The 15,957-nt window shown below is 53.1% G+C and overlaps 1 protein-coding gene across 1 annotated transcript in view; it reads right to left on the bottom strand.

Annotated features, from left to right (window-relative positions):
• The window catches only part of Glis1 (GLIS family zinc finger 1), a 191,884-nt gene that overhangs the window by 58,062 nt on the left and 117,865 nt on the right, over nt 1-15,957 (bottom strand). The window contains exons 2-3 of the mRNA XM_052176926.1: nt 15,462-15,630; nt 10,975-11,860 (exon numbers count right to left, since the gene is read on the bottom strand). Of these exons, the coding sequence (XP_052032886.1) occupies nt 10,975-11,860; nt 15,462-15,630 (1,055 nt within the window). The remainder of the gene's footprint in view (nt 1-10,974; nt 11,861-15,461; nt 15,631-15,957) is intronic.

Genomic DNA, 15,957 nt, shown 5'->3' with positions numbered 1-15,957 from the left:
GCTGGACTAGTGCACCACTGGCTCCTTCCCACTCTTCACAACGGCAGCTCTAGGTAGCATCACTGTGTCCCCTGCTACATCCCAAGGCTGCACGGATCTTTTTGTTGTGAATTAATGCGGAATTGAACCCCATCTATGGCCTTGGCCATGAAGCTAAGCTCAGTGGCTCGGTGAGCAGGTACAGCAGTGACGAGGCAGCTACTGGGTAAGGACCTCACTGCAAACTTCTCTCCAAGCTGTAGCACCGTCAAGGGAACTGGGATGCGTTTCCAAGCTGATAAAGGGGGATGGGGTCTTGTTGAGGTCTGATGCTCCAGGAATTCTGGACCAGTGCAGCAGATGGAGCAAGGAAAGAGTCAGGTTGGGAAGCACTCAGCATCAACCATGCTACCGATGCTGGGCTTCCTGGATGGCTCAACCCCGGCTCGCCTGGCACCGTCGAGTCCCGTACACACACATAAGTAGTGTGTTTATTCTACTCATAAGCCTTCTAATACCCTACCCTCGGGCCCTTCCCAAGACCTCCCTCAATGCCTCTAGGCCACTCTCCCTTAATTAAGTGATGTTTGTTGTGACCTCTGGGTCACATGCTATGAGCTGGGAACTGGTGATAACACTGAAAACACAGCAAGAAACAAAAATCTTAAAAACTCTGAATATCATGGAGCTATGGCTGCATGTAGGAACTGATACAGACAGACACCAGAGAGTAGGCTACAGGTCAGAGAAGGCCTCCTGGAGGAGGTCAGACTGGGGTAGGGGCCTTCCGGCAGAGGGACTAGCTACGCAGAGAGCATGTGGTTCTAACGAGCTCAACATGTCTGAGAAGCAGCCAGGAGGCCAGCGTGGCTGGAAGAGAGCTAGGGTAAGGGTCCGGGAGGACCTGCCTGCTCCTCCCTTTACGGTTCACTCCTTCCTCCCAGCAGGCCGTGCCAGCCCACAGGAGATGTAACTCGGGGCCTCTGAAGATTTCCAGAAGATCTCGAAATGCTAGAGTCCAGGTCTTCCACTTTACAAATGAGGGAAAATGAGGCTCCAAAGGGGTAGAGTTGCTAGCTCCAGCCAAGTACGTTTGCCCGCAGAAGTGGGGAGAGAATGGTCCCCGTGCCCCTGCTCCGTGCTGCCAGATGGCTGAGTCAGGAGCAGAGAATAGCTATAAACTTCGTCTAACCAAATGCCTTGTCACACATAGAGACACTTGAGGTCCCACCAGGTAGGTAGCTCCCAGAGCCCACAGCAGAAGCACAGCTTGTGCTTGTGCGGGTCGTAGTACCCATCCAGCTTCCTCTGGGCCTGACACCTATGGGCATCAGTCACTACACTGCTCCAGGGTACAGGAGGGTGAGGCAGGAACCCACTGCTCAACAGGTCTCCCTGGAGGCAGCCAGGCAGTGCCTTGAGCACCAGATTGTCAGGACAAAGGCGATTCTGTTAACATATGTTAGTCATTCGTGCCTTGAACTCAGCAGGGTCATCTTTAGATGTCCTAGACCTTCACATCAGCTACTGGGGTGACGTGGTGGCTGGAGGGAATACTCAGTGACATGCCGAATCCTGGAAGTTTCTTTCTTAGTGAATGTAACACAACCAGTGTGCTTTAGGATTGACCGGGAGGCATGTGAGCCTTCAGCACGGGGCCCAGCAGACGGCAGGCACCAGTAGACAGCCGCCCAGGAGGCATGTTGGGACGTGGGTGCTGACCAGTGGCTCCTTGGCCTACACTGATCCGAATCCTCTCTATGGACCTCAGTTTCTGAATCTGCAAATAGCAAAGGAACAAACCCAGGCAGTGAGCGCTGCGGCCTGGGTGAATCCTTCCCTCCTTCTGGATGGCGGAGGGGAGATGGCTGGGAGCAGATAGAGATGGCACTGGAGAATGTAAGAAAGTACAGGGGGCACAAAAGGCTCCCTGAGTTCTAACCATGTTTCCTGGCAATGACGTCTGTCAGCAATGATGCTGCAGACCAAATGGATCCCCAAACCACGTCAGTCAACAGGTGCTATGACGTGCAGCTGGATGGATCAGTTCTGGTGTAACAGTAGCTACAGGTCATAGGAGGATCATAGGGTAGAGCACTGGGGAAGGGCGTGGAGAACTGAAACCTGGCCACGGCTGTGACCCTGTGGAGTTTAGTGTTTCCACTGTAAAGGGGAATCTACCCATGCCCTGCACTTTTCCCAAGAAGATACCGCCCATAAAAAACCCGGCCAGGGAAGGTGTGAATGTCACTTCCAGGCCCTGGTGCCTTATGGGTCCTACAAAGCAAGGGCTGGTAGGCAGCTACCACCAAGTATCACCCAGCTAGCCTTGTTCATGCCCACAGATACATCAGGTCTTGCCCAGATGTGCAGTCCTGTAGAGCCCTGTGGTCCAAATGTTCCATCCTAAGAGATGCAAAGGCTAGCCTGACCATGCCTCCTGTCCCCTGGAGCTTATATCTGTAACACAGCAGGTCCTCCCAGGGAGCCTGCATGGTTAGAGAGGGCAGAGGAGGCTGACCCCCCCAGAGTCACCTCCCAGACCCGTGCAAGACCACATAGCCGCAGATCCCCTGGCATATCCTACCACTACCCATGTAGGAAGAATGCAGGGCAAGGAGGTGGAGCCACACCCTAATTACTCACAGACCTCCATGGCCCCACCCTGGCAGTGGAGGAGGAAGTACTGTGGGGGCCAGTGGAAAACAAAGAAAAGTTGTGCAAACTTCACCTAGCCACGTGATGGGAAATGTCTCTCCATTTCCCACTGCTAAATGTGTTGGGCATCGTTTCTAATGGGGACTAGGCTCTCATGCCCAATTGTGTGCAGATGCCAAGTCAACCCGGCCCAGCCAGAGGATGCCCGGTACTGGCTGACAGCCAAGCCCTGCTTCTGGGGCACGGTCCCAGCCGTGCTGCTCTGAAGGATCTCGAGAGAAAGGGCTCTGGATTAGGACCATTCTCCCTTCAAAGGCCTCAATGTCTTTCCTTGATGTCAGTTCATGCCACTCTCCAACTTAGGACACTTCGAGGACTCTCCACTGTCTCTGGGGTAGAGCGCAAGGTGCTCATTGGACTCTGATAGTTACAGAGGCTCAATTAGATTCTCCACTCTGGCCAAACAGTGGTGGCGCACGTCTGTAATCCCAGCACTCTGGGAGACAGAGGCAGGCGGATTTCTGAGTTCAAGGTCAGCCTGGTCTACAGACTGAGTTCCAGGACAGCCAGAGCTATACAGAGAAACCCTGTCTTGAAAAACCAAAATCCAAAAAGCCAAAACCAAAAAAAAAAAATTCTTCCCTCTGTTCCTAGACACTGTGCATGTATCAATACCCAAGGCAGCACTACCACACACCCACCGAGGGTGACAATCATCATCCCTTTCCCTGCCTGCCTTTCCTCTTGGTCTGTACCTGAGAAGTTCCCACTAACCTGCGAGAGCCCAGCTGTCATGGCTCCCAGGGGAGGCTCCACCCCCTCTTCTGTCTCTGCTGCAGCCCCACCCTGCAGCCCAGCCTATCCCCTGTTGCTCTGGTTAAACCTGGCCCAAAGTCTCAGTGGAGCTGTGCTGAGAGGATGGTGAAGGGCAGGAGCCACCCTTTCTCTGGAGAACCTTCCAGTGCCCAGCTCCCACTCGGCAGGAGAGTGCCCTGGTGAAGTCTGTCCCGTACTGTCCCTGCAAGGGTAATGCCAGCTCTGGCGGGACATCAGCCACACACCAGAGACAGGACTGTTTGATGCTTCGCCGCGGAGCAGGCCGTCTCTGTGACATCCCTTGGAAAAGGCAGTCTGGACACTTTCTCAGAGTCCTTGTTGATTTTATCTGATTCTCATTCCAACAAGGGAATCATTTCAATTCCGTTTACATTAAATTCAAAAGCTGTTTTTCTTTTGTTATTTTAAATTCGATTCAGAAGGTTGGGTTTTTTTTAATCCTTAATGTTTTTCATATTCCACAGAGCAGTGCCGAGCTCACAGGACTTGGCTCCGGGTCCTGTGAGCCTGCTGCTCCCAGGGAGTCCCAGCAACACGGGCAGTTGGCTTGGGGTTTCAGAGGAAGCACTAGGGCTCCTGTACCCCAGTTTCTCATAGCGCAGGACATAGTGTCCACTCCACACGTCCAATCTATTTTACCCTCATGACATGCCTCCCTTTATCCAGCTCAAAGAGATCATGTGACTTTCAAGGTCTCACAGATACTGAACCTGAACCTGGGGTTGACACGGGCATTGGCCATTGCCCAGTCTGGCTTACCAGCCCCTGGCTCAGAGGTGTGTGTGTGTGTGTGTGTGTGTGTGTGTGTGTGTGTGTGAGAGAGAGAGAGAGAGAGAGAGAGAGTCTGTCCACCTATCTGTCCGTGTGTTCATGGCTGTAGGGGTCCAGGGGTTAAAGTCAGTATCTTTCTTCATCGTACCCCACATTATTTACTGAGTCAGGGTCTCTCACTAAGCAGAGCTGCTGAGTCAGCTAGTCTAGCTAACCAGTGTGCCCTTGGTATCATCTGTCTCCACCTCCAGAGTGCTGAGATTACAGAAGGCTACCATGCGCATCAGCTTTTACATGAGTTCTGGGTAGCTCTGAGTTATAATGTGTTGGGAGGGGCTGGACCTAGTGGTGGCAGGCAGGTAGGCATAGGTGCAGGTATGGAGGAGCAGGCACAGGGGGTTGCAGGCAGAGGCCTAACAAAGCCAGTCCACAGCAGAAACCTTTGTAAAACAGTCTTTCCTGTTTCTTTGGGGACCCTCCACCTGACACACACACCTACATACCCACACACACCCTTCAAAAGGCAAATTGTCCAAAACACTCAGAATCTTTTGTCACATGGGTTATTGTCCAAAGCCACATGACAGCTCAGTCACCTCCCTTCACAGGTAAGACAATCTAGGCTGTGGCAGTCACAAGCTGATGGCAGCTTTCAGGTACATGTGTTCCGAAGAAACACTGAGTGCCAGCCAAGGGGGCAGATGGCTCAGCACTCGGGTCCCATTGGGGCCATGGCTTCATAGGGAACTGCTTGGACAACCTGGCCCAGCCCTGGGACAAAAAGGCCCACGACTGCTCCTCTGCCCCAAGTCTCTCCGAGGGTTAATCTTCATCATCAACCTGACTGGATTTAGGATCACCATGGAAACACATCCCTAGTCATGTTGAAGAAGACCCACCTTGAATGTGGGTAACACAATGACATGGGCTGCGGCCTTAGACTGAATTAAAAGGTCTGAGCAAAGTGGGTACCGGAATGTTCATCTCTCAGTTTCCTGACCTCGACATGGTGGAACAGCTGCCACAGCATCTTCCCGCCATGGTGGGAACGTATACCGTCTCAAACTGTAAACTCACCCCCCTAAGAGTATCACTGTGTACCTTATCACTACTGTGTACCTTATCACTACTGTGTACCTTATGACTACTGTGTACCTTATCACTGCTGTGTACCTTATCACTGCTGTGTACCTTATCACTACTGTGTACCTTATCACTACTGTATACCTTATTACTACTGTGTACCTTATCACTACTGTGTACCTTAAGACTACTGTGTACCTTATCACTGCTGTGTACCTTATCACTACTGTGTACCTTTTCAAACTGGAAGCTAACCCCTAAGAGTATTTTTGTCAGGCATTTTTGTTGCAGTTATGGGTAGAGTGATACAGTCTCTGAGACAACTGGCCACACCAGGAAGCTTTGGGGAGAACAGCAGGCTCGGGGAAGGAGCTGCCGAGTTGGGAAAGCCATTGCAGACACAGAAACCAGAAGCCAAAGCCTAGAGGCTTTAAGAAGCGAAGCCCAGGCAGGGCTTGAGGAGCGGGAAGGAGGCAAGTCCACAAAGACTGCTGGGACTCTCTGGGTGGCTCGGGCCTGGTGCCTGCTCTGGCCTTGACTCCCCTGTCTCCTAATGAGGGAGACAAGGAACTGGCATGACCCCAGGAGAGGTGAGCACTATGGGCACTTCCGGATGCCACCTCACAAGCTGTCTCTGGTCAAAACCTCCCCCTACTTAGGCACCTGCCAACCCTGGAATGAGGTGATACTCAGGCCCCGTTTCCACAGCAGGGTGGGACTTGGCGACCTGAGCTGAAGGATCAGTGTGGCTCCTCTGGCCTTGCTGCAGACTCCCCCTGCAGAGGTGTTAAAGCACACTGCATTACGCAGCCTTCACACCTGGCCAGGGACTCCGACCTCCAGGCCAGGAGCTTGCTCTCAGGTAATTTTTTTGTCCCTTTAGAGAGAACAGAGAACCCACCACGTCACAGCCAACTGGCTCTCTTGGCGACCTAGTCGCCTGTCTCCCTATCTGGCTGAGGGCTTCTGACCTACTTGATTCTCCTCTGAGACCCCAGGACCCAGGCAAGGGCCCCTGAAAGCTTACAGATTAAGTTTCAAGTTTGGATATTTCCCCATCCAGAGCTTTGGTAGGGCATGTCTGGAGTCAGGCTAAGAAATAGGTTCAAATCCTGTTCCTAGTGTTCCTCCCAGCCTGGGTGTGAACACTGCTGTTCCCACTGCCCTCCGCAACTGTACTCAGTTGTACTGGGCATGATCTCTATGTCCTAGAACAGCCTTCCCATCTGGACAGTGGGATCAGATCCCTGTGCCCTGGATGGTGTTCCAAGGATAGGGGTAGGGGTGGGGTGTGTGTGTGTGTGTGTGTAGGTGTGTGTGTGTGTGTGTGTAGGTGTGTGTCTGTGTGTACACATACCTCTGTGGTTACATGTGGAGGCCAGGGGTTAACATCAAAATATCTTCCTCGATTGCTTCTCCACTAAACCTGGAGGTTCACCATTTTAGCTAGACTGCCTGGTCAGGAAGCTGCTGAGATCTGCCTCTGTATCATGTGCTGGACCCCAGCACTGGGCTTACAGAAGGGTGTAGCCCTGCCAGGCTTTGATGTTGCTGGGGCACTGAACTCAGGTCCACATGGAGTAAATACTTTTGCCCACTGATTCACCTCCCAAGCAATGCCCAAGGGTATTTGTAGTGTCCTACCCTCTTGATCAGCTTATATTGAACTAGCCTATACTTCTGGGCCAGTAATTCTCAACCTGTGGGTCGATACCCCTTTCGGAACCAGACAACCCTTTCAAAGGGGTCGCCTAGACCATTGGAAAACACAGATATTTACACTATAATCATAACAGCAAATCATAAAGCAAAATCATAATTTTGCTTCATAACAGCAGCAAAATTATAGTTATGAAGTAGCAATGAGAATAATTTTATGGCTGGGGTCACCACAACATGAGGAGCTGTCACAGCATTAGGGTGACAGCAGCAGGAAGGTTGAGGACCACTGATCTTGGCTCTCCATTCTTAGCTGCTGGCTTCCTCTTATCCCCCACCACCTAGCAGAATACAGCAAGACTTATCATTTATAAGCATGTGAGAGGATGCTTTTCACGATGGCAGAATTCCCAAGTCACCTCATGCAGCTCCCAGCATGGAGTTACAGGGAAGGACTGACAGATCTGGCCATCTGGACATCTCAGGGCCCGAGGGAATCCTTGGGATGAGGCTGTAATGCTGTGGGGAGTTGGAGTGTTAGCCTCAAAGCTGGTCTCAAAAGCCAGGAGCAGGGCATGTACCCAGACACATGTACGTGCCAAGCCTGGGCAGGCGCTGCTGAAGGAAGAGGCTATGCATGGTAATGGGTGGGGCGCACCTAGGCTAGGTGACTGCAAGAGCCGAGCTGCTGGCTGTAGCCAGTCTCTGACGGTACCAGTTCCCCTTTCCCCATGACCTCCTGTGCACTGTGACCCTTAGAGGCAGACCAGCCCCTCTGGGCCTTATAGTTTGCCCAGCTTTGTTCTAAGTGGAGGCTCACACTGAGTCTGTGCAAAAAGAGACCCTCAGAACAATCCGATCCTTTTTACCTTCCCTCCCCAAGCACTGGAGAGCAGATGTGGGGGAGGGGGACGGCTGAGACAAGGAGACTAGAAGCAGGCATATGTAATTCTGGTGTGTGTGCACTTGCGCACAAGTGTATGCACGTGTGTGCATCTCTCTCTGTGTGTGTGTGTGTCCACCCAGAAGCCCTTGGGCTGAGTTCTACCTTCCTTGGCTCACTCTGGGCTCTAATGCTCAGCTGTGCCAAGGCCACCATTCAAATGCACCTGGGCCTAATTGACAAGCAGGAGAGGTATAAAAGGCAGAAGGCTGCGGCCGACCTGGGTTGGGCAGGATGGGAACAGTCTGATTTCCGCTGTTTACCAGCACAAGACAGACCTGTCTCAGAGCAACACCAAGAAGGTTGTTTCCATCAGCAGAGACATCAATGCAACAGTGTGTGGGGGCGGGGGAAGGGGATTAATCATGCACTCCTCCTGCATCCTGCTAACAACAACCCTGGAGGTTAAATACTGCTAATGCCTCATTTTATAAATAAATATTCTACGGTTCAGAGAGGGTAAGTCACCTGCCTGAGTCACAGACCTGGGAAATGGCAGAGTCAAGCTGGGAGACCGGTGTGTGGGACTCTAGGCGGACTCTGTGGCTCTGCTCATGTCCCCCATGCAGTGTCACAGTGCTGTTAAAATTCTTCACCACAGCAAGGACCTTTCTGGGCATCGTTGTTATTTTACAGAGCCCACGGCAGGGAAGGGCTATCCTGAGAAGCCGCCGTTTCTCTCTCTGCCCCACGGCTGGCTGCCGGCTTCTGCAGCTCAGACAATAAGGATTCTGACTGTCTGGTGGAACCAACCTAAGAAAGCAGGGGACTAATCTTTTCAAAGTCCACGTCTTCGAGGCGCCTTGTGAGTATTTGGGTTGGACATGGGCTTGTTATGGTAACGCTGATGAAGCCGGGGATTTAATAAGACTGAGACAACGGGAGCAACGTGAACCACAACAGGATATTGCAGGGAGATCTAGAAGTTCCTCTGGCTGCCTGCTACTGAACAGGGCAGGACCTGCTGCCGGGCAGGACAGGGCCAAGTGAGGGCGGGGTTACCTGGAGGCCAGCAGGGTTCAGGACTAAGGGGCAATGATGGGGAGCAGGCTCCTCTTTCCACACCCAGGCTGCCTGGTACCTGATCAGGCAGAGGCTCCACGGGCTAAATTTAAACCAGCTGCCAGCACAGGGGTGCTGCAGTTCCATGGGGTGAGGCAAGCTTACCTCATGAAAGCCGTGGAAATGCTGCCGGGGAGATACTAAAAGGATTAACTGCTATTTCAGTGGGCCATTTACTCCTCAATCAAAATGTCTCATCTATTTCCTGTCCTCTAGAGGCCTCAGGTCCAAGATTCCTTTGTCTGTTACAGACATAGTAGCACAGGCCTGTCATGAGAAATTAATAATTTTACAGGGACGGGAGCTGTTCAGTTCACCTGGGTGTGGGCCGGGGTTGGCCCACTGCCCTGGTTACCTACTCCTCCATCGGGAGCACACTCTCATTCCCCCCCCCCATGGGGGTGGGAGCAGCCTGGGGTGGGGCTCTATAGAGGCTCCCACTGCACTTGGCCTCACCTGACAGCATCAGCCTGCAGGCCCCAGAGAAGTCTAAACGAATACATCTAAATTAACAAGGGCACTGGAGTGGACAGGGCTGTGGGTTCAATCCCACGCCAGCGGTCACTAGTGGTACAATTTTGGACAACTTGCTTTTACTATCACTACTTCCATTCTGATTTTTAGCCTCTGTCATCTTGTTGCTTCTATTATTTTCTCTTACTTGCTGTGTGACCTAGAGCCAGTTGTGCAATCTCTCTGGCCCTCTGTTTTCTCATCTGTAAAATGGGGGTGAACAGTTCCTATCTACGTAGATAGGAACTGTGGTGAGGACCACGTGGGGCTGTGAAGTCATCACTGTGTCAAGAGTGTGGGAAGCTGGCCGAGTCATCTGACCTCCGACCTTTGATTCTCCGTATATGAAAGCCCTGAGTTTCACAGTGCTCTGATAATACTAAATACATCCCCAGTAGGCATCAGACACCAACCCCATGAAGCCCTCTGGACTCCGTCCCTGGGCCTCTTCAAAGTCCATCCAGGGATGTCACAGCCTGGTCCCAGATGGCTTGAGGACACATCCCTAAGGGTGTAGTTGTTCAGGGAAAGGATTGTGACAGAACCAAGTCTAGCGTCATGCAGAGGCTGGAATCAAGTGAGAGCCTTAACCAGGAAGATCCTGAGCCTGCTTTGAACAACCAGGGCTCCCCCACTCGACTCAAGAAAGGCCCAGGTCATCCCACAGGCCACTCCTGGATACTGGGAGTCTGTATGCAAGGCCCTAGCACAACGAGGCTGTTGAGCACCTCGGGCTACTACTTAGGTATAAGTACCTAAGATATAGATATAAGTTCCACCATATAGAAACCATGGGTTCCCAACAGGAAGAAGATGTGATTAACAGCTGTGGTCTGTGTCTTGGGGAAGGACAGGCCATCTTCTGCCGCCCTGGTCTATCGGCCTGCTGATCTTCTCCACCTTGGAGAAGCACATCTTTCATCAGACTGTGTGCCTTAAGAGTCCACATGGCTGCGTCATCTTCAGGGACTAGCTCAGCCATCAGCCCTCCTGCCCGTGTACGCTCAACCCAGCGACATCAGGTTATAGTCTCCAGCAGCCCAGTGCCCCTCCCCCACACCTACGCACAGCACAATAGCTTCCAAGCCCCAGCCTCTACCTCCTTCTCTCCTCAAGACTGCCCACCTGTAGCCTGTCTATGAACTGACAAGATTCCTTATCTTCAAGACAGGAGAGCGCACTCTCTACTCCTCATCTGCCACCATCAGGTGACAAGGAAAAGACAAGTTTGTTAGGCTTCCTCTAGGTTCAGAGATCATGTGGCATCAGGCTGCATGGCATGCTAACTTACATCTAATATCCATCTAAGGCTTCAGTGTGGAGGGCAGGGCACCTGGCAAGCATGAGGTAGTCCTGCCAAGGCTCCCCTGGCCACACCCACAGCCCTGGACTTTGTGGGTGCCTTTCCAATGCAGTGGATGGCACAGCTCTGAAGGGAGACTGAGTGGGCCTGGCAACCTGCGACTCACCATGCACTTGTTGGGCTTCTCGCCTGAGTGTACCCTCATGTGAATGAGCAGCTTGTAGCGGGCGTTGAAGGGCTTGTAGCGCCGCACGCAACCGGCCCAGAAGCAGGTGAAGTCCTCGCCCTTGCGCTGGTCGATGTGGTTCTTCTCGATGTGCCGCACCAGCTCCTCTTGCTGCTCGTAGGCTGCGCAACAGTCCACCCAGCGGCAGGCCTGCCGACCGGCCACCATCCTGCCCGCCAGGCCCAGCCCTAGGCCTCCGAGGCTGGGGCCAGTTGGCAACTGAGGCAAGGGGTAGGGAGGCGGCAAACCCTGCTGGTGAGGAGCAAAGAGCTCTGAAAACTCGTCCATGGGCTCCTGCTTCAGGAAGCCTGACTTCCGGCATGCTTCAAGCTGCAAGCTGCCCTCCTGGCCATCACTGGATACAGGCCCAGGCCGTGATCGCTTGGGAGGGCCCCCCAGGTCTCCTGGCAGAGGTGGGCTTCGGAGTCCATTTACACAGCTAACTAGAGCTGTCTGGGAGGAGTGGATGACAGGATTGATATCTGAGGAGGCACAGGGTGAGGAGGAGGCTGAAGAGGTGGGGGGCAGGCCCAGGAGGCAGCAGCGTTTCAGGCTGCCCTCGGGGAGGTGGGCCTCGGGTTGGGGACCCAGGCCTGAGATGGCTTCATTGCCCAGAAGGTAGCAGGAAGGTGCAGGGTTGGTGAGGCCTCGGTGGTCTGGGAAGTCCAGGTCTGAATGCAGACCTGTGGAGGATGGGGCTCGGCAGTGGGTGGGCAGGGGCGTGTGGGCGCTGACCATGGCCTGGTAGTCAGGTAGGGCTTCTTGCTTGATGTGCTGGGCTGCTGGGAGGCTGCCATTCACATACGTAGCCTGAGGTCTGGGTGACCTGGAAGAAAGTGACCAGAGTGAGGTTGAAAGGCAGGCACTCTCTACTGGAGAGGCCAGGCGGGGCTGCTGGGAAGCAGAGGGCAGAGATATGGAGGGCTCTGGGGAGAAGGGGAGGACAGGAAGAAGATCACAGGGAAGACCGGAACTGATTGTGCCAAGGGCAGAGAAGAGAAAGGAAGCAGATGAGAGGAGGGTGTGGTCTGGAGAGCGATGAGGAGGCAGAGGAGGTGGGTGACTAACCAGGGCATGATGAGGGGCCCAAGAAGGACATAACTAGGCCAGACCCCAGTCACCCTTGCTTCTGTCACCATCTTGCCTGCCACCCCAGCTTCCCTGGAGTCAGTCTTGACTCTCCCCACTGACCTTCAAGTGAGTTCTGTAGGCAGAAGGCTACAGGTGTCTTCAGGTCCAATGGGGTTTAAATCCTTCTTACACACCCCTTAGCACTTTAACGTCTACACTCTTTCCTTCACTAAGTCACACTTGCCCTACCCAGCTTGTCTTCCCATAGTTGGTGTGAGTGGGTGGGAGCCTGAGGCACGGTCACAGCAAGGGGACAAGATTCTTGGCAGGATGCCCCAGAATTCTGAGCTCAGATGTGTGTGAAGGCGCACACACATCTTGGGAAGAACCCTCTGGGAACTGGGAGACCAGCTCTGAGGTTGGGTCAGCTCTGTTCTAGATGGGAAAACTGGGGTGAATTGCTCAATCTGGGCAAGTTTGGGGTCTCTATCCCCATCAACAGTGAAAGAGGCAGGATGGCAGGGTGGGCTGGCCACAGAGGCCATCTTTACCATGGAAGAGAACCCTTCAACTGTCGAGATGGGAATTCCTGCACAGACCTGTCCACCACTATGGATGGGGACAAGGTAAGATGGAGGTAGAAATACCAGGGATACCCAAAGACTGAAAATGCAAGAAATGTGGAGGGTGATGCTGGCGGAAACACCTTGCCAGTAGACACAGGAATGGCGGTCTGGTTATATGTTCAGAGCCTGATGAGCATGCCCTGTCCAGACCTGCTTTCTTATCTGCGAGACGAGAGCCACACCTCTACATGTAGGAGAGGGTAATGGCTGGGGTCAAGGGTCAGCTCTCTGGGAAGGAGAGGCTAAGCGGGGTACCATTACTCCTGCTTCTGCAGGACCACTGTCCCATGGCTCTCATAGCCAGAGCTGAGCTCTGCAGGGTGGCCTGGGGACCTAGCCCCTGCCCCTTGGCTCTATGATGGGCCAAGAGAGTGGGAGTGAGGGGAGGGGCAGGAAGGAGAGCCGGAGCCAGAGGCACTCAGAGCTTGGCTTCTGACCCTGCATCACTGCAGAGTCAGTGGAGGGAGTCAGCCTGAGGCTTGAGGGCCACCGGGCCACCATGCAATAGCAAGTCAGCATTAGGCCTGGACCAGGCCTGCAAGCTCTCCTTGAAGGGAAGCACAAGAGAAATAAATGTCTGTCGCTTAGACACAAGCAACTGTCCACTGAGCTCCTTTCCCTCCCAGCATCTCCTCTAAAGAGTGTTCCATCCCCAGAGGCAGGGATACTGGGCCTGCAACAGGCAGAAGCAGGTTCTGCTGAAAGAGGCCATGTGAAAGCAGGGGCTTTGTAAAGTTAAAGAAACGAAACCAGAGCTGCTGCTTTCGCTGGGCGCCATGCTGGCAGAGGGAGGCTGGCAGAGAGGGCAGTGGGAAGCGCCCGCTCGGAGCGTTCACAAATGTCGCCAGGTCAGTGAACTGCCATCAGCAAAGGGGAATGGAACGGCTCAGTAGCTGGCTGAGTGGCTGAGTTAGGAATATAAATGACAGCCATCATTGGGACGGTGTGGGGTCCCAGCCTGAGGTCTCATGGGCGTGGCCGGGCCTGGCTTTTTCTCCCTGCCTCAGGAGGACTGACAAATGGGTCTGGCTGCTTTTGGACTGAGCTCTACAAGTCTCTCTAGAAACTGTGAGCCCAGGGCCCTGAGTGTGCAGTGCTAAGACTCAGATGCACCAGGTACTCCCACTCCTTCTTAACAGCGGAATAACAGGTGCTATGTTCTACCTGGAACAGGACCAAACCTTTAAATACCTGTTTTACCCAGGTTCACAGCTCAAAGCCACAGTGCGGACCAAGTGCGGACACCTGGGTCTTTATGAGTCAGAATCCTGGCACTCCCACAATGCCACCACCGGGAAGCCAGCATCCTCTCTGCCAAACGACTTTCTGAGAACGTGTCATTACTTCAGAGCATCAAAGTTCTAAGTCAGAGATGTAAACCTCCTTTGGACCTTTGTCTTGGACTCTGCAAAGCTGCTCAGCTTGAGCTTTTGTAGAAGAGGTATGAGGGGAAGAGGGCCTGACACCTAGGGGGCAGGGTCCACGCTTCTGTGACCTAAAGCCTATAACTTGGGTTGAATACTCTTTATGCAGTGCAATCACATCTTGGGCTGGCACAGCCCAACACAAAATGCACCCCTGTCTCTCAAACAAGGAGAGCCCACACTAGGCCCCTCTGAGTAACAGACTCGGACAAGTCCCAGGCCCTCTTGTGCCTCAGTTTCTGCCCTCTCCCAACAACTAGTGTTCTGCCAGAGTCTCGATGACTAATACCATGGACACATGTGACTGTCATTAACTAGTAGACAGCTTGAAGAGTAAAAGATACTTATTCCTGTTGTAGACTGAACTGCCATCTCCCAGTTCATATGTTGGAAGCCTGTGTTTGGAGACAGTACCTTTAGGATGCAATTAAAGCTAAATGGGGTTCTGAGGGCCCCAATATGTACGATTCTCTTATAAGACAGGAGTACAGACACACAGATAAAGGGATGGCCATGTGATTGCCTCACAGCGCCTCAAAGAGACCAGGAGAAAGCAAACCTGTCAATCCCTTGATCCTGGGTTTCCTGCCCTGCCAGATTTGTGAGAAATAAATTTCTTTTATTTAAGCAACCCAGTCTATGACATTTATTATGATAGTCTAGCCAAATGACTATATTCTTTCAAAATAGAAGCCTTTCAAAATACTCTAAGTGATATCAAAGAAGGCCATGGGGAATTGAAATTCTCAATGTCTTGCTATCTAGTGACATCTCCCAGTGTTCATTGTTCCTGCAGTGGAGATCCTTGCCCCCATCCCCAAGGACTCCGGCAGCAGTCCAGCATGTGGCACAGGTAGGCACCACGTGGCTGGTGAAGCCGTGGGTACAAACTAGTATCTGGGCCCTGCCTGTGAGCCAGGCTCTAGGCTGCCCTAGGGGTGAGCAGTGCGCTTCCACGGACGCATGCAAGTGCAGAGGGTGCGTCCCAGCCAAGGTTTCCACACTAAGAACTGCGAATCCTGGCTGGATTCCCTTTCCTAGCCTGGCCTCTCACAGCCTTCTTCCTCTGAGGAAGCTTCTGAGGCTCTGTCTGGGAGAATCCACCTCAGCTTGAGAAACAGGAACATGCATTTCACTTAAGCCATCTTTGTGTCCCTTAGAACCCCCTGGTCAAACAAGGAGAGTCTGCACTAGGCCCCTCTGTGTAACAGACTCGGACAAGTCCCTGGCCCTGTTGTGTCTCAGTTTCTCTGTGTGTCCCTTTAGCCAAGCAGACTAGGTGCGGCGGACAGGAATGGGCACATACCTGTTTGGGTGGGGGAAATGCAGCAGCCTCTCACAGACAGGGGGTTGACCCCGGGGTGGTGGGGTCCCTGCAGGAAGAAACAGACCCTGGTGGCAGGAAGGGCTGGGACCCTCGGACAGGTCCAGGTCCAGCAGGCTGCTCTCTGAGCTGTGCCCGTAGCTCCCATTCACTAGGATGAAACAAAAGGAAAGAGGAGACAGGTAAGGTGTCAAGCTAGTAGGGAGGACAGGGAGAGGACCGAGCCCCTGCAGCTACCTGAGCACCCCACATTTGAGGATCGGGGACACCATATTTAACTCTCAAAACCACTTGGCAGGTCCATTTGGCAGTGATCAGGTGTGCACACACAGGTATGCCAATGCTCGAATGACTGTTAGCAGACACTGGATATCTGGGGTTTCCACACAACTGTTCTAGGAGCTTAAACCCTGGTGAGCCAACTCGATGGTTCCTCAAAGCTCACAAACACCACCTCAGGGTGGGAACTGAGCAAGCA

This window comes from Apodemus sylvaticus, chromosome 3, assembly GCF_947179515.1.
Source record: "Apodemus sylvaticus chromosome 3, mApoSyl1.1, whole genome shotgun sequence".
NCBI classification, from domain to species: domain Eukaryota; kingdom Metazoa; phylum Chordata; class Mammalia; order Rodentia; family Muridae; genus Apodemus; species Apodemus sylvaticus.
Note: the sequence above shows the minus strand (reverse complement) of the source record. Positions and strands in the feature narration are given on the sequence as shown.